This window comes from Oncorhynchus mykiss, chromosome 4 (assembly GCF_057628025.1).
Source record: "Oncorhynchus mykiss isolate SJ-2025 chromosome 4, ASM5762802v1, whole genome shotgun sequence".
In the NCBI taxonomy this organism is placed as follows: Eukaryota; Metazoa; Chordata; class Actinopteri; order Salmoniformes; family Salmonidae; genus Oncorhynchus; species Oncorhynchus mykiss.
In genome coordinates, this window is record NC_143025.1 from 54,067,737 (window position 1) to 54,087,177 (window position 19,441).

At 40.8% G+C, this 19,441-nt stretch overlaps 1 protein-coding gene across 1 annotated transcript; it reads left to right on the forward strand.

Annotated features, from left to right (window-relative positions):
- The first annotated feature begins 1,041 nt into the window (after positions 1 to 1,041).
- LOC118964420 (uncharacterized) lies at positions 1,042 to 13,283 on the forward strand. Its single transcript, XM_036975491.2, has 2 exons — positions 1,042 to 1,669; positions 10,635 to 13,283. Exons 1-2 carry the CDS (start codon positions 1,306 to 1,308, stop codon positions 11,510 to 11,512), a joined length of 1,242 nt encoding a protein of 413 aa, XP_036831386.1. The 5' UTR covers positions 1,042 to 1,305; the 3' UTR covers positions 11,513 to 13,283.
- The last annotated feature ends 6,158 nt before the right edge of the window (positions 13,284 to 19,441 follow it).

Genomic DNA, 19,441 nt, shown 5'->3' on the forward strand with positions numbered 1-19,441 from the left:
GACATCCCACACCGTAGCACCATAGCCTTTATGTCATTATTATAGATTACATCACACACCGTAGCACATAGCAGCATAGCTTTCATGTCATTATTATAGATGACATTCCACACCTTAGCACGTAGAAGCATAGCCTTTATGTCCTTATTATAGATGACTTCCCACACCGTAGCACGTAGCACCATGTAGCACCATGGCTTTCATGTCATTATTATAGATGACATTCCACACCTTAGCACGTAGAAGCATAGCCTTTATGTCATTATTATAGATGACGTCCCACACCGTAGCACGTGCGCAGCATCGCCTTTATGTCATCTACTAAACCACTGGCCATGTTCGAGAGCATCAAATCCATGCTGCATTGTGGGTAAATGGTCACTGGCTGACTGATTTATAATTAATAATGAGTAGATATTTATGATGTAAGATGATTTTCAGTCAGTTGGCAGTCGCTTGCAGTGTCAAACAAGTCCAATACCAAACCAATCTGGTGGTTGATCAACGAAATGAAGCTTCAGACGTCATTGATCACGTGCTGCTGATAAAGTGATACAGGCATCAGCACACTGCTTTGAAGTATACTGCTTAGCGACGCATGCCTCGTTGCTCCGGTATCAAAAGTAACATCCCTACCGGCAAGAAGGCACCGGCGCCTACCGTTCTAATGCGTTCCCACTAGATATCACAACCACTCAGTATATGAAAGCATGGGGTGTGGCTAACTTTTGCAAGCTTGAGCTAGCTACCGAGCTAGCATACAAACTCCGTAGCACAGAGTAGATCCTCCATATTACGTTGAGAACTAGTGCATTAGTAGTTTAGCAGATATCTGGAAATAAGTGAATAAGGTATAGGTAACCATATCGTAACTACAACTCAGTTACTAAGTCTTTAACCACACGATATTGTTACTCTGGTGAGAAAAAACTCATGCTTCCTACACTTTAACTTGTCTGAAGATAAAATAAACATGTTACTCAACTGCGTTACCCACTCCAGTCAGTAGATTACCATGTGCGACTTTAAGGCAATGATGTTAGTGTGACGTATATTCTAGTGGACGGAACGCTTCTTTCAACAGCAGCAACACTTAGTCAGCCACCTCGGTAGCTTGCTAGACAAAATAGCCGAACCAATAAAGCTCTTTAGACACTTTCGTGTATATTAGCAACTGTGTTTTAAACCCAATTCTGTCGTCTAGTTAGTTATCCGATTTCATTTAATATTTACGGTGTTGCTGCTGTTAGTCAACTAGCGGGCTGGTTAAGTTAGCATTAGCCTAGCTAGCTAACATTCCTTACCATGAGCTCACTAAGGTTCTCTCCTCCTGCTACAGAAGATGAGGTCTGCTGGAATGAGAAAGGTCTTTGGTTGAACGTTGTTGTGAAAGAAGAAGAGGATGTCGCAGTAAAACAAGTAGAGGGTGAGGCTGTTACAGTGAAAGAAGAAGAGAAAGAAGTTTCAGTGAAAGAAGAGGAGGACGCGTTCAGAGTGAAAGAGGAGGAGGACGAGAAAGAGGAGGATGGGGAGATGACTGTCACATGCAAAAAGGAGGAAACTAGATTTCTGGTCCCTGTTTCTCAAACGCATCTTAAGGCATCCAATGGTTCTAATGATGAACTTAGCCGTAAGATGGTTTTGAGAAACCGGGCCCTGATTAACACTAGTAAGTACTGTCTTAATTAAATACAGAGGCACAAACTCTGCAGTTGTTTAACTGATGTGTGGTTGGTTGATTGATGTGTGGGTTTTTAAAGGGGAACCTAGTTTTTAAACATCAACAAAATGGCTTCCCAGAGTCTTGGTTTGGTAAACAGCTGAAGGATGGGGGCTGGAGAAATGTAATGTAACAGTTATAAGGTGTTGGCTTGACAGTCGCTGGACCCAGGTTTGAGTTCAGCTCAGGGCTACCCCCTGAATTCACTACACTGTGAATACAAGGACTGGCCATCCATGATGTCATAATGATAATTTAACCAGGTTTCTAGGTCATATAGTATATTCTAGAATTCAGCCATGATGTCACAATGATAGTTTAACCAGGTTTCTAAGGATATATAGTATATTGTAGAATTCAGCCATGATGTCACAATGATAGTTTAACCAGGTTTCTAGGATATATAGTATATTGTAGAATTCATCCATGATGTCATAATGATAGTTTAACCAGGTTTCTAGGATATATATATAATATATATTTTTTAATGCCCTTACATTAAAGGCAAGACATACCTAGATTCAATTACATTCATGAATTGGTTTGAAACCTTTGTTTTAAACCCTTCTCAAAGTTGGTGCCTTGACGGATTTGTAAAAAATGGTTTGTCATAAAACAATATTTTTTATTTATTTAAATGTAACCTTTATTTAACTGGGCAAGTCAGTTAAGAACAAATTCTTATTTACAATGACTGCCTACCCTGGACAACGCTGGGCCAATTGTTTCGCCGCCCTATGGAACTCTCAATCACGGCCGGTTGTGATACAGCCTGGATTTGAACCAGGGTGTCTGTAATGACGCCTCAAGCCCTGAGATGCAGTGTCTGCTGTGCCACTTGGGAGCCCCAAAATCATGTTCTAGTGCTGTCCCCAAAAAACATCTTGGTCAACCAAGAGTCATCTGTTCTTTCTACCAATCGCCCCATGTGTTTTTATAAAATCAACTATATGTACTCAACTTGCTATGAAAAGCCAACTGGCATTTACTCCTGAGGTGCTGACCTGTTCCTACCTCGACATCCACTGTGATTATTATTATTTGACCCTGCTGGTCACCTATGAACATTTGAGCACCATGTTCTATTATAATCTCCACCCGGCACAGCCAGATGAGGACTGGCCACCCCTCACAAGCTGGTTTCTTCCTAGGTCTGGCCTTTCTAGGGAGTTTTTCCTAGCCACCATGCTTCTACTCCTGCATTGCTTGCTGTTGGGGTTTTAGGCTGGGTTTCTGTACAGCACTTTGAGATATCAGCTGATGTAAGAAGGGCTTTATAAATACATTTTATTTGATACATTAAGCATGCTGTTTGATTAAATAATTAAGACACACAAATGACTCGAAGTCATAATTAGAGGGTTCCAGTCATCAATATAACCTAACTAGAAGGAAACCCCACCCCCCTCTTCCCGCTGCCTGACTTCGTAAATTCTGCCGTTTTGCTCCTGAAGTTTTCAGTAATAGACTACAGCAGCAGTCGGCAACCTTTTCCAGTTGGAGTGCCAATTTATCTGACAATTTCTACCAATCTGTGTGCCAGTTGTGATTTTCATATGCACATTTTTTGGAACAGTTTAATTTAATTTATAATAGTATCTCAAAATTATTCTCTGTGATTAATCTACATTCTAAATCTACATAAAAAATGATACAAACCTAAAAGTAACTTTTATTGCCATTGCCAACAATGTAAAAAAATAGCCTACATAAAGCCAACAAATAAACATTGCAGCCTGCAGGTAGAAAATATCCTGATAAAAATAAATTGGCTGCGAATGACCTGTCTACAACGAACTGGAAACATTGTATCAACTATCAACTGGGTCAGCCCGAAAGGAGATAGCGAGCTTGCAACATTGTATAAAATATTCTGTGCCCTCAGTTTCCCGCGACAGTGAGTTCGAGACAGACACAGCTGTCGGCTATTTGTGCAAAGAATAAGAAGTAATCAGGTATTTTATGACATTTCCACTTGATCAGAGCAATACATTTTCCCCTTTCAATGCTGAGTGGTTATCAAAAGGGTGAGAGCTGGAAATATTTTACTAAAATACTTTGAGGAACTATTGTCCGGTAGACTAATCCTACTTCTATATGGGTAATCAGGTGTGTCCTTACTCAACATTGACAGGAGGGTTTCAATCAAAAAACAATGAATAAACTGACAAATCTTGCGGGGTCAAATCAAATGTTATTGGTCACAGATGTTAATGCAGGTGTAGAGAAATGCTTGTGCTTCTAGTTCCGACAATGCAGTAATATCTAACAAGTAATCTAACAAATTCACATCAACTACCTTATACACACAAATGTAAGGAATATGTACATACAGTGCCTTGCGAAAGTATTTGGCCCCCTTGAACTTTGCAACCTTTTGCCACATTTCAGGCTTCAAACATAAAGATATAAAACTGTATATTTTTTGTGAAGAATCAACAACAAGTGGGACACAATCATGAAGTGGAACGACATTTATTGGATATTTCAAACTTTTTTAACAAATCAAAAACTGAAAAATTGGGCGTGCAAAATTATTCAGCCCCTTTACTTTCAGTGCAGCAAACTCTCTCCAGAAGTTCAGTGAGGATCTCTGAATGATCCAATGTTGACCTAAATGACTAATGATGATAAATACAATCCACCTGTGTGTAATCAAGTCTCCGTATAAATGCACCTGCACTGTGATAGTCTCAGAGGTCCGTTAAAAGCGCAGAGAGCATCATGAAGAACAAGGAGCACACCAGGCAGGTCCGAGATACTGTTGTGAAGAAGTTTAAAGCCGGATTTGGATTCAAAAAGATTTCCCAAGCTTTAAACATCCCAAGGAGCACTGTGCAAGCGATAATATTGAAATGGAAGGAGTATCAGACCACTGCAAATCTACCAAGACCTGGCCGTCCCTCTAAACTTTCAGCTCATACAAGGAGAAGACTGATCAGAGATGCAGCCAAGAGGAAGAAAACCTGATGGAGTCTGCAAAAGACCTGAGACTGGGACGGAGATTTGTCTTCCAACAAGACAATGATCCAAAACATAAAGCAAAATCTACAATGGAATGGTTCAAAAATAAACATATCCAGGTGTTAGAATGGCCAAGTCAAAGTCCAGACCTGAATCCAATCGAGAATCTGTGGAAAGAACTGAAAACTGCTGTTCACAAATGCTCTCCATCCAACCTCACTGAGCTCGAGCTGTTTTGCAAGGAGGAATGGGAAAAAATGTCAGTCTCTCAATGTGCAAAACTGATAGAGACATACCCCAAGCGACTTACAGCTGTAATCGCAGCAAAAGGTGGCGCTACAAAGTATTAACTTAAGGGGGCTGAATAATTTTGCACGCCCAATTTTTCAGTTTTTGATTTGTTAAAAAAGTTTGAAATATCCAATAAATGTCGTTCCACTTCATGATTGTGTTCCACTTGTTGATTCTTCACAAAAAAATACAGTTTTATATCTTTATGTTTGAAGCCTGAAATGTGGCAAAAGGTCGCAAAGTTCAAGGGGGCCGAATACTTTCGCAAGGCACTGTATAAATATATGGATGAGCAATGGCCGTGCGTCATAGGCAAGATGCAGAAATGGTATAGAATACAGTATATTCATATGAGGTGAGTAATGTAGGATACAGTATATCACAAAAGTGAGTACACCCCTCACATTTTTGTAAATATTTGAGTATATCTTTTCATGTGACAACACTGAAGAAATGTCACATTGCTAGAATGTAAAGTAGTGAGTGTACAGCTTGTATAACAGTGTACATTTGCTGTCCCCTCAAAATAACTCAACACACAGCCATTAATGTCTAAACCGCTGCCAACAAAAGTGAGTACACCCCTAAGTGAAAATGTCCAAATTGGGCCCAAGTGTCAATATTTTGTGTGGCCACCATCATTTTCCAGCACTGCCTTAACCCTCTTGGGCATGGAGTTCACCAGAGCTTCCCAGGTTGCCACTGGAGTCCTCTTCCACTCCTCCATGACGACATCACGGAGCTGGTGGATGTTAGAGACCTTGCACTCCTCCACCTTCCGTTTGAGGATGCCCCACATATGCTCAATAGGGTTTAGATCTGGAGACATGCTTGGCCAGTCCATCACCTTTACCCTCAGCTTCTTTAGCAAGGCAGTGGTCATCTTGGAGGTGTGTTTGGGGTCGTTATCATGTTGGAATACTGCCCTGCGGCCCAGTCTCTGAAGGGAGGGGATCATGCTCTGCTTCAGTATGTCACAGTACATGTTGGCATTCATGGTTCCCTCAATGAACTGTAGCTCCCCAGTGCCGACAGCACTCATGCAGCCCCAGACCATGATACTCCCACCACCATGCTTGACTGTAGGCAAGACACACTTGTCTTTGTACTCCTCACCTGGTTGCCGCCACACACGCTTGACACCATCTGAACCAAGTAAGTTTATCTTGGTCTCATCAGACCACAGGACATGGTTTCAGTAATCCATGTCGTTAGTCTGCTTGTCTTCAGCAAACTGTTTGCGGGCTTTCTTGTGCATCATCTTGAGAAGAGGCTTCCTTCTGGGACGACAGCCATGCAGACCAATTTGATGCAGTGTACGGCATATGGTCTGAGCACTGACAGGCTGACCCCCCACCCCTTCAACCTCTGCAGCAATGCTGGCAGCACTCCTACGTCTATTTCCCAAAGACAACCTCTGGATATGACGCTGAGCATGACTTCTTTGGTCGACCATGGCGAGGCCTGTTCTGGGTGGAACCTGTCCAGTTAAACCGCTGTATGGTCTTGGCCATCATGCTGCAGCTCAGTTTCAGGGTCTTGGCAATCTTCTTATAGCCCAGGCCATCTTTATGTAGAGCAACAATTATTTTTTTCAGATCCTCAGAGTTCTTTGCCATGAGATGCCATGTTGAACTTCCAGTGAACAGTCAGTATGAGGGAGTGTGAGAGCGATGACACCAAATTTAACACATCTGCTCCCCATTCACACCTGAGACCTTATAACACTAACGAGTCACATGACACTGGGGAGGAAAAATGTCTAATTGGGCCCAATTTGGACATTTTCACTTAGGGGTGTACTCTCTATGTTAGTGATGGCTGTTGAACAGTCTGATGGCCTTGAGATGGAAGCTGTTTTTCAGTCTCTCGGTTCCAGCTTTGATGCAACTGTACTGACCTCGCCTTCTGGATGATAGCGGTGTGAACAGGCAGTGGCTCCGGTGGTTGTTGTCCTTTGATCTTTTTGGCCTTCCTGTTACATTGGGTGGTGTAGGTGTCCTGGAGGGCAGGTAGTTTGCCCCGGTGATGAGTTGTGCAGACCGGACCACCCTCTGGAGAGCCTTGCGGTTGAGGGAGGTGCAGTTGCCATACCAGGCGGTGATAGAGCCCGACAGGATTCTCTCGATTGTGCATCTGTAAAAGTTTGTGAGTGTTTTAGGTGAGAAGCCACATTTCTTTAGCCTCCTGAGGTTGAAGAGGCACTGTTGCGCCTTCTTCACCACACTGTCTGTGTGGGTGGACCATTTCAGTTTGTCTGTGATGTGTATGCCGAGAAACTTAAAACTTTCCACCTTCTCCACTACTGTCCCGTCGATGTGGATAGGGGGGTGCTCCCTCTGCAGTTTCCTGAAGTCCACGATCATCTCCTTTGTTTTGTTGACGTTGAGTGAGAGTTTATTTTCTTGACACCAGACTCCGAGGGCCCTCGCCTCTTCCCTGTAGGCTGTCTCGTCATTGTTGGTAATCAAGCCGACCACTGTAGCATTGTATGCAAAGTTGATGATTGAGTTGGAGACGTGCATGGCCACGCAGACATTGGAGTGGGTCTAGGGTATCGGGTAGGTTGGAGGTTATATGCTCCTTGACTAGTCTCTCAAAGCACTTCATGATGACGGAAGTGAGTGCAATGGGGCGATAGTCATTTAGTTCTTAGCTTTCTTGGGAACAGGAATAATGGTTGCTATCTTGAAGCATGTGGGGACAGCAGACTGGGATAGGGATTGATTGAATATGTCTGTAAACACACCAGCCAGCTGGTCTGTGAATGCTCTGAGGATGCGGCGAGGGATGCCGTCAGCCCTGCGAGGGTTGACACGTTTAAATGTTTTAAGTCAGCCACGGAGAAGGAGAGCCCACAGTCTAAGGTAGCGGGCCGTGTCGGTAGCACTGTTTTGTCGTCAAAGCAAGCAAAGAAGTTGTTTAATTTGTGTGGTAGCAAGACGTCTGTGACGGGGCTGGTTTTATTTTTGTAATCAATGATTGACTGTAGACCCTGCCACATACGTCTCGTGTTTGAGCCGTTGAATTGAGACTCTACTTTGTCCCTATACTTTGCTTGTTTGACGCTTTGCTTGTTTGATTGCCTTGTGGAGGGAATAGCTGCAGTGTTTGTATTCGGTCATATTTCCAGTCGCCTTGCCATGGTTAAAAGTGATGGTTTGCACTCTCAGTTTTGCACGTATGCCGCCATCAATCCACGGTTTCTGATTAGGAAACGTTTTAATGGTCACAGTGGGTACGACATCTCTGATGCACTTGCTAATAAACTCGCTCATCGAGTTTAGCGTATACAGCAACATCAATGTTGTTGTCTGATACTATCCGGAACATATCCCAGTCCACGTGATCAAAGCAATCTTGAAGCGTGGAATCCGATTGGTCAGACCAGCGTTGAATAGACCTGAGTATGGGCGTTTCCTGTTTTAGTTTCTGTCTATAGTCTGAGAGCAACTAAATGGAGTCATGGTCAGATTTTCCGACGGCAGGTCGGGGGAGGACTTTCTATGCATCGCGGAAGTTAGAGTAGTAGTGATCCAGAATGATTGCAGCTCGAGTCGCGCAGTTGATATGACGATAGGATTTAGGAACGCTTGTTCTCAGGTTAACTTTGTTCAAATCCCCAGCTACAATAAATGCAGCCTCGAGATGTATGGTTTCCAGTTTACATAGAGTCCAGTGAAGTTCTTTCAGGGCTGAAAAACGTATCTGCTTGGGAGGGATATACACGGTTGTGACTGTAATCGAATAGAATTCTCTTGGAAGATAATGCGGTTGGCATTTGATTGTAAGGAATTCAAGGTCCGGTGAACAAAAGAACTTGAGATCCTGTATGTTGTTATGATTACACCACAAGTCGTTAATCATAAGGCTCCCTTCTTGCCAGAGAAATTTGTGTTTCTGTTGGCGCAATGCATGAAGAAACCGGGTGGCTGTACCAACTCTGACAACGTATCCCGAGTGAGCCATGTTTCCGTGAAACAGAGAATGTTACAATCTCTGATGTCTCTCTGGAAGGCAACTCGTGCCCTACTTTCGTCCACCTTGTTGTCTAGAGATAAGACATTGGTGAATAATATGCTCTGAAGTGGTGGATGGTGTGCTCACCTTCTGAGTCTGACCAGTGGGCCGCTCCGCCCGCCTCTCCTTCGATAATAATACATAAAACAACAAATAACTGCATAGTTTAAGGACCTGAAGAGAGGCGACCATCTCTGTCAGCCCCATCTTGCATGGTCTGGGTGGTCTGCCAGGGGCCGTTTCATTTAGTGTCCGTTTGATTCTATTTCCCCATAGTATGTTATACCAATGTTGAGCGACTGAAAGGGAGTGTAACTTTATGACTATAATTGCTGTTCCCTGAAGGAGGGAAACAAGGTACAACATCTGTTTGGCCCCACTTCTTCCTGGGTCAGGGAAGAGCGGTATTAAATTTAAGGAATAAGTCCATACCACACGCTCATCCACCTGTTGAAGGTGGGGCTTCCAGCGAGGTGCGGATTTAATTGTATGTTGTACCTAGTTGCCCTCCTTCAGGGAACATTAGGGAACATTAGTTATAACATGTTGATTTAATAGTATGTTGTACCTAGTTTCCCTCCTTCAGGGAACAGTAGTTATAGTCATAACGTTACGCTTGTCATATGATGAACTTCAACTTAAATACGGGATCTTGCTGTCAGACAGTTTTTTTGTATTCTGAAATGCACTCGAACTATAACATTTAGTGGCTTCTTTTGTTACGCAGTTTTCGTGGGCACAGAAATCCTAAATAATTTCAGTTTGCTAAATCCAATGGTTTTAACTTAGTCATAAGTTGATTGACAACACCCAAATGGATACTGTCACTAATGTGGTTCTTCAATAATTACACATCATTCTTAATACTGTAACTGTTTAGTTAGTCACGTGTTCAACTATCATCAGCTGATCCAGGAAATTGTTTTCTGAATGCCAGTCAAATGGCAAACAACACGACATTTGGTCTATAGTAGGTCTATGTTATTGTTAGGTGAAGTTATGGGCCAATTTTGGCAAACACTTAGTTTACAAACCCTCATTATCAGGCTGATGGCAAAGCTAGCCAAAGAGCATTTTACTGGTTGAAAAGTTATTTTAAGTATAAAGCAGTTGATTTGCGAGTATGACACAAACATTATATTAAGCAGAACATTCAAATGAGCCTTACAATTATAATCCAGTAAGTTACTCCCCTGAGTTTTCCCCTATTCATATTCAGAATACATTGTGAAAGACAAAAAATGTTGCTCACCATTTTTTGCTCCAGGCAGATATACTACATCCATAACTATCGGTTTCCTCATTAGCAGGAAGGAGTTTCTACAACCAAATTGCATGTGCATCGCCCTCGTGCCGCAATTTTATTTGACACAGAAAGGGGCCTATATTGGAGACCAAAATTCGTCTGGCACACTGCTTAGAGTTTCAACAACATGAATAATTTATTTCTAGCCTACAATCATCGATGTTACTACTAAAATATGACTTTTCCTGCTCACTTTATGACAAATAATTTTTACATTCATTATAGACGTCAATTGTTGTACAACATCATGGCTACGCTGTTGGCATCACCTTTTACAGTGGATTTCCGCTGTTGTGGGCCTTTAACCATCTGTCTGACTTGTTGTTCACACAGGAGAGAGACGTGACTATCGTGGATCCTCTGGGGAGCCTCAACAACCTCATGATGCTGAAGAGGCAGAGAAGAGTCTCTCCAAATCAGAACACCTCAAGAAACACCTGCAGAGATCCACAGGGAAGAGAACTCACTGCTGCTCTGACTGTGGGAAGAGATTCACCTCCTCATCAGGCATTAAAATTCATCAGAGGATCCACACAGGAGAGAAATCTTTTAGCTGTACTCAATGTGGGATGAGTTTTACTACATCTAGCTATCTAATTGTACACCAGAGAACACACACAGGAGAGAAACCGTATAGCTGTGATCAATGTAGGAAGAGTTTTACTACATCTAGCTATCTAATTGTACACCAGAGAACACACACAGGAGAGAAACCTTATAGCTGTGGTCAATGTGGGAAGAGTTTTGGTCAATCTAGCTATCTGACAGTGCACCAGAGAATACACACAGGAGAAAAACCCTATAGCTGTGGTCACTGTGGGAAGAGTTTTACTGATTCTAGCAATCTGACTCTACACCAGAGAACTCACACAGGAGAGAAACCTTATAGCTGTGGTCATTGTGGGAAGAGTTTTGGTCAGTCTAGCGATCTGACAGTGCACAAGAGAACACACACAGGAGAGAAACCTTATAGCTGTGATCAATGTGGGAAGAGTTTTACTGCATCTAGCAATCTGACTCTACACCAGAGAACGCACACAGGAGAGAAACCGTATAGCTGTGGTCATTGTGGGAAGAGTTTTGGTCAATCTAGTGATCTGACAGTGCACCAGAGAACACACACAGGAGAGAAACCTTATAGCTGTGATCAATGTGGGAAGAGTTTTGGTCGATCTGGGCAGCTGACTGTACACAAGAGAACACACACATGAGGGAAACCTCTTAGCTGTGATCAAAGATAATCTGATTAAAGATCTCTGATCGTATATCAGAAAGTACATGCATGAAGGAGTTGTTTCATGATATCAGTGAATTAATGTCACAATGTAGAATGTTTTAACATTGTAGAAGGAGTATTTTAATGATGTCACAATGTATAACCCTAAACGTTTGCCCCTTGTTCTATTGATTTCAACATGATATGGATATTAGCCTCAGGGGAATAATCCAGGCTCTGAATTGAAATACTACTATTTATGTGACTTAAAAAGTGGCTAACAAAAAAAGGGTTGCGTTACACTTACCACGTTGGCCACCCACTTGAATCAAAATGTAGCTAGCTGTTTTCTACAAATAGTCATCAAACCAGTGATGTACACATTATTCCCAGATTCCATGTAGTTTTTGAGCTGTTAGTTTTAACAGGACGTGTAACCTCATCTCCCTCCTCTCGCACAAATGATTTTAACATGATATCGATGAGTGATGACAAATAAGTGTTGCGTTCCTTTTTTTAGTGACCCCTACATTTAAATGCATCACTCTAAAATGTAGCTGACTGTCTTTCATGTTTGTTTTTTTGTTTGTTGCGTTAGTTTCCTGATTTCCCAATTAATCGATATCAGTGATTTATTGCTACTTGTCAAAACAACAGTGTTTTTGGTGCTTGTGCAGTTTATAAGGAGCTTGCTTAAAAAATACAAGTAATATGATTATTGTGGCAGATGTGTATATAGCACATTTTACGTTTAGGTTTTGAATATATCCCAAACTGTTTATGCATTTTGTTTATTGATTTGGACACGTTAAAACGGTGTTTTGACATTGGGGCTATCCCACCTAGCAAAATGTAATTGAAAATAAGACTATGCCCGATGTCCAATATTCGGTTTGGTTGTAGTTGAAAGTAAAAGATGAAAATTTGATTTTTGTCAGTGACTTGAAATTAATTTCAACGCACTTGCAGCTTATACACATGGACACAGTGTAAAAAATGGGTCTGTAATCAATTTTATTAACAACCCTACATCACTCCAGTATTTCTTGACAACTTTCAAATGCTAATTGTCTTTATTCCACTACTGAAGAAGCATGACATTTTTATTATTCCATGCCTCACCATTAAGTGAATTATAGCCAATACATATTAAGAAAGGGGTGTACATTTGGTTTTGATATTTCATATTTACAATTCATGTAACATTTAATCCTAATTATTTATGCAACCAACTGACTGAGAGCTCTTGAAGCTAGTGAGGTTTTCAAAAAACATTTTTTGTGTTGTGTTTTTAATTGTTGACAGCCATATTGTAGAATGTGAATCATTGTAGTTGATTATAATGTGAAATTGAAGTTGTTTTCTGTTGGTGGTGAGTAAACTTGTCCAACAAAAATATAGGATATATTTGTTGTCTTAAGGGGGAGGTGTTGCAGGATTTGTTTTTTGCATTTATGTTTTGAGGTTGAACGTTAGCACGTATAGCTCGTTAGCACGTAGTAGGGAGCACTGATTGGTGTCACCTCGTTAGTCAGTATGTGTTACACCTGTTCTGATTATAATATTTTAATCAAATGGCATTTTCCTTAGGATGCTCATTAGTCTTTAAGTTGTTAATCTTCTTTTTTTTATCCTCTTATGTTTGTTGTGTACTAAATAGTTTTTTATTTTCAGAGTTTTTTTCCCCTGTGAAGCCATTGTGTTGCATCCATGTCTGAAATGTGCTGTATAAATAAAGCTTGTTTTGATTTGAACATATTGCAAAACAATTGGACCCAATGACTGACCAATCAACAGACTTGCAAAACCAATTAACAAATATGTGCAAAAGCAAGACATATCCTGGTCCATCTTAGTATGAAAAACAGTATAAATTCAGTATATCTTCCACTATATCAATATAGTGCATGGTATGTATGAAACATACATACCATCACTTTTCAACCAACCCAGTGCATTTGTTGAAAATGAAAATCTTTGAAATCAACAATACGTCGTAGGTTTCAACTACTGAGAACTGAAATAAACAAATGGATCAAACAGATCAATCCCACTTTTCCAGCCTGCTGAAGGTGTGGTGGTGTGGTAAACACCACCCCCGGCTCTACCAGGGGCTTGAGGTGGTCTCCCACAGCTCTGATTATGTCATGTTCTGTGGCCTTGCCGTTCCATTTCTTAACTGCCCCTGCAACACATTTACTTATATTATATAAAACATTCAATGTAATGGATATGGAGCATCTATGGCCTCAGTTACACCTGGCACCTAAATGGGACTTCTGTCATCTGATCACTCCAAGCTGCATTAGGTTCAGATCTACCAGAATGGGCCTTTGACATAGTCAGGACGCAGTCAGGCCACCGAATATGCATAAGCAATGTAAAGACATGAGTGGGGAAAAGTACATTTGACACAAGTGACCTTCATAATAAATCAAATCAAATGTTATTTGTCACATACATGTTATTGCGGGTGTAGCGAAATGCAGTAATATCTAACAATTTCACAACAAATACCTAATACACACAAATCTAAGTAATGGAATAAGAATATATGGACGAGCAATGTCAGAGCAGCAAAGACTGATACAGTAGATAGTATAGAATGCAGTATATACAGTTGAAGTTGGAAGTTTACATACACTTAGGATGGAGTCATTAAAGCTCGTTTTTAAACCACACCACAAATTTCTTGTTAACAAACTATAGTTTTGGCAAGTCGGTTAGGACATCTACTTTGTGCATGACACAAGTAATTTTTCTAACGATTGTTTACAGACAGATTATTTCACTTATAATTCACTGTATCCCAATTCCAGTGGGTCAGAGGTTCACATCCACTAAGTTGACTGTGCCTTTAAAACAGCTTGGAAAATTCCAGAAAATTATGTCATGGCTTTAGAAGTTTCTGATATGCTAATTGACATCATTTGAGTCAATTGGAGGTGTACCTGTGGGTGTATTTCAAGGACTACCTTCAAACTCAGTGCGTCTTTGCTTGACATCATGGGAAAATCAAAAGAAATCCACAAGTCTGGTTCATCATTGGGAGCAATTTCCAAATGCCTGAATGTACCACGTTCATCTGAACAAAGAATAGTACGCAAGTATAAACACCATGGGACCACGCAGCCGTCATACCGCTCAGTAAAGGACCATATAAAATCATCTGAATGAGGCTTATTCATGATTCAGTGGGATTATAGCATAGTTGAATTCCATTTAATTTCCAATGAGTTTAAGAAATTAATGGAAAGCCATGTACTGATTGTATTTGTATGTTATGAATCGCTACTTGAATATCTACAAAAACAGTTTGTTGATTTAGTGTGTCAGTTTTGTGGAGGTCCAATATGAATGTAAAATCCAGACAGTTGAGGAATGACACGCAGTATGACATGAGCGATACCAAAAACATAGCTACTGCAGTCAGTTTACAACCAGAGATTTTCTTTTTTAAATTTGTTGATTGCTTAAACACAAATTTTAACACAGCATAAACCAATACTGATTAAATTAGAAATCAATGTAGTGGTAGGTTTTATGGGGAAAACATTCCATCAAATCACATACACATGGTTAGCAGATGTTAATGCGAGTGTAGCGAAATGCTTGTACTTCTAGTTCCAACCGTGCAGTAATATCTAACAAGTAATCTAACAATTTCACAACTACCTTATACACACAAGTGTAAAGGAATTAATAAGAATATGTACATATAAATATATGGATGAGCGATGGCCAAACGGCATAGGCAAGATGCAGTAGATGGTATAGAGTACAGTATATACATATGAGATGAGTAATATAGGGTATGTAAACATTATATAAAGTGACATTGTTTAAAGTGACTAGTGATGCATTTATAACATCCAATGTTTTATTATTAAAGTGGCTAGAGATTGAGTCAGTATGTTGGCAGCAGCCACTCGATGTTAGTGATGGCTGGTTAACAGTCTGATGGCCTTGAGATAGAAGCTGTTTTTCAGTCTCTCAGTCCCAGCTTTGATGCACCTGTATTGACCTCGCCTTCTGGATGATAGCAGGGTGAACAGGCAGTGACTCGGGTGGTTGTTGTCCTTGATGGTCTTTTTTGCCTTCCTGTGACATTGGGTGGTGTAAGTGTCCTGGAGGGCAGGTAGTTTTCCCCCGGTGATGCGTTGTGCAGTTGCTGTACCAGGCGGTGATACAGCCTGACAGGATGCTCTCGATTGTGCGTCTGTAAAAGTTTGTGACCGTTTTTGGTGACAAGCCAAATTTCTTCAGCCTCCTGAGGTTGAAGTGCGCCTACTTCACCATGCGTTCTGTGTGGGTGGACAATTCACACTTTCACTTTTTTTTCACTTTGTCCGTGGTGTGTAGGCAAAATGTTCCACTTCTCCACTACTGTCCTGTTGATGTGGGGGGGAGGGGGGGGGGGGGGGGGGTGGGGGGGTGCTCCCTCTGCTGTTTCCTGAAGTCCACGATCATCTCCTTTGTTTTGTTGACGTTGAGCGTGAGGTTATTTTCCTGACACCACACTCCCGAGGGTGTAGCATAAGAACAGCTTCATTGGCACAATGGACAATAACCTTGCACAATGTTCTAATCTAACATTCTAATCTATATCTGTTAAATTTGTAAATTATGTCAGTGTTGGAGGCCCTGGCTATCCATAAATGAAAAAAACAAGAATATGGTGCCGTCTGGTTTGCGTATTAATATAAGGAATTTGAAATTATTTATAGGTTTATAAGTATATTTCATCCAATTACATTTTTGATACTTAAGTATATTTAAAACCAAATACTTTTAGACTATTACTCTAGTATTTTACTGGGTGACTTTAACTTGAGTAAAAGTAAAGATACCCTAATGGAAAATTGGGTACTTTTTCCACCACTGCACGCACTGGTTCTGTGTATAAGCCATTTAGTAATAACTTTTACCCAAAGCCACTGAGCTCCGATCATGCTTACTTCGTCCCGCAAAGTATTGTTCCTAGAGATACTGAATATGCCGCTGTTAAGTGGAAACGTTATTTTCGTTTGAGTTGGTTGATCAAGGACGCAAGGCTACGTACGGAAGCTTCTGCAACGAGTCTTCTGTATAAAAAAATGTTCATTGTGGGAGGAAGCAATGGCCATGCACGTATGGGTGCTCCCGGGAATCGAACTCATAATTCTTGGGTTGCAAGCACCATGCAGTACCAACTGAGCTACAGGACCACAGACAACAATAGCCAACGTTACGTTTCTCTCAAAATTAGAATACTTGTGTGGTAGCTATACAGTAACACGTTAGCTAACGTGCTAGCCACAGTAGCTAGCCAGGGCTACAGTTTGCATCCATGCCATACTTGTGTCATACAGTTAATTCAGGTTTAGCTCATGTCAGCTACAATGTAGCTGGAATCATTTGTAATAACTGTCTCTGAAGTTTATTTTGCTGCCACCACAGTGAACCACGCGTATTTCTGCGTGCGCCACCATCTTTTCTCATTTCAACTATGACCCTTCGCCTCTGCCCCAACAACACATGGCATGTTTCTGTCCTCGTTTATTCAAAACTGGTTCGTAGTCGCCCTCAAGCGTTCTTCTCAAATTACTGCATTTGATTTGTTATTTTTAGTTTTTTAAATGATTTAACCTTATTTAACGAGGCAAGTCAGTTAAGAACACATTCTTATTTACAATGTTATGTATTGCTCATCATTGGTGTCGGCTGTTGTTTACTTATTTATTTTATCATCACATTATTGTACAAAAAAAACGGAAACGTAGCTAATACACCAGTATTTATTGTTTCGAGTGTTGTTTTTAGTGGTATGGGGATCCAGTATTGCGTCGCTGATTGCATTGATTGACAGATCACCCCTGAAGTTGTTTTATTACGTCAAAGTGCATTCACATTATGACGTTGGCTGAGTTACCTATAAAATGCGATAGTTTATCTCTTTGGTAATCACTTGGTAAAGTTTTACATGATGGGAACATAGGCTCCAGCCATAGACTTTAACCATGGAGGTTAATAAGGTAAGCCTATGAATTGCTAACAGAGAAGCCCCATGCAGTGGTGCAAGAACCGCTGCACTGTCTTTTTTTATGCTGCGGCAGGAACCACAGGATTTACAGGACATGCCGATAGGGGTGCCGCAAGTATTGGCAGCTGGGTGTGGGCTAACGTTAATGTGCCGCTAATATTATCATTTTGCTGAAAGCTATGGTATATCAGAGCGTATACGACGGGTATGGCAAAACATTTATTTGTCCTCTTCTAATTAAGTTGGTTACCAGTTTATAATAACTGTGCGTTGTGTCATGTGTAAGAACAGCTCTTAGCTGTGGTATATTGTCCATATCCATGAGCATTTAAAGAATGGTCTAATTTCTTCCAATCAGAGTTTAAATGAAGATGATCCACATGATCATCAAAGTTTGGAAGGTCAAGTCCAGAAAATGAAGAATGATATCCTGGGTTTAAACTATCCAGAAGATAGGGAAGTGCTGAAGGCTGTGACAAGGAGAAAGGTGAGAGAATAGACTGAGGAGAGAAAGGGAAATCTGGGGTCTTACCTGTCCACACTTTAAACCTGTCCAATATGCCATATAACATGTTGTTGTGAGGTTGGAGGGTAAATTGTCCTTACAACAGACTTCCATCTCTTAATATTCAATCACCAATTGTTTACTGTAACTCTTCTCAAAGGCCTGTATAGCAACGGCAACATACACTATGTCATTGACTGTATTGTCTTTTTAGACCAAGAGGAGGACCACTGCCAACAGGTCCACAGTTGAACAGAGCTATGATACTGATGCAGCTGAGAGAGATTTTGTTGATAATCAGAACGATGAGGAAGCGGTGAAGAAGGATCCCCTGCCTCAGATGGAGCAGGATGCCGTGAAGAGAAATAAAGTCAAGGTAAGGGAATAGATTGAGCAGAGATGTGGATATTTGTGATATCTTTCATATCTATAACCTGCCCCTACAGCATGTTGTTCTGAGGAAGGTAAATTGCCCATGCAATACCCTTTTATCTCCTAATAGTAAATCTAGGGCTGACCCCATTTGGTCAACAGTTTTGTCAATAGGCTGTTGGTTGACTGGGATTTCTTAAGTCGAGCATTCACAAAAGTTTGTTTACTTTATGGTGCACATGGACACCTGTCTGATTCGCGCCTGTCTCAGTTGACTAATCCATTGCCAAGGCCACAGGGATGGCACAGTCCATCACGCTAAGACGTGATACTGACATTGTATACGGTTATATTATGTAAAAATAATGGTGCAACACTAATAAATCAAATATTATTTTATAACAAATGCACTTTCTCCTGCATTGGATACGGTCGCTGTCCGTGGTTCTGAAACAGTGCTCCGTAGAATTGCCGCCCTTTCCTATGTTGCTATGTGCATAATAGCAAAGTTAACCAGCATATTGGGATTGAGAACAATGCTGCAGAGGCAGCAGCAGCAGCAGCAGAGACGGGGAAACAGCCCTTGCCTTAGCCTAATTGTCTAATAAAATTGAGGAGAGAGGAAAACCCAACTAAATTAGGTCGATAATCAAAAGCCTAATTGTTAAATGTGCCTGGCTTTGTAAATCATCCATATATATTTTACCAGTCATTTTACCAGTAGTTATTCTACATTGTAGAATAATAGTGAAGACATCAAAACTATGAAATAACATATATCATGTAGGTATCAAAAAAGTGTTAAACAAATCAAAATATATTTTACATTTGAGATTCTTCAAAGTAGTCACCCTTTGCCTTGATGACAGCTTTGCACACTCTTGGCATTCTCTCAACCAGCTTCATGAGGTAGTCACCTGGAATGCATTTCATAAATTAACATGTGTGCCTTGTTAAAAATTAAGTAAAGGAATTTCTTTCCTTCTTAATGCATTTGAGCCAATCAGTTGTGTTGTGACAAGGTA

Coding starts and splice junctions, on each gene's coding strand:
- LOC118964420 (XM_036975491.2), top strand. CDS start 1,306: ATGAGCTCACTAAGGTTCTCTCCTCCTGCTACAGAAGATGAGGTCTGC. Junction 1,670..10,634: donor CCGGGCCCTGATTAACACTA/GTAAGTACTGTC, acceptor TTGTTCACACAG/GAGAGAGACGTGACTATCGT.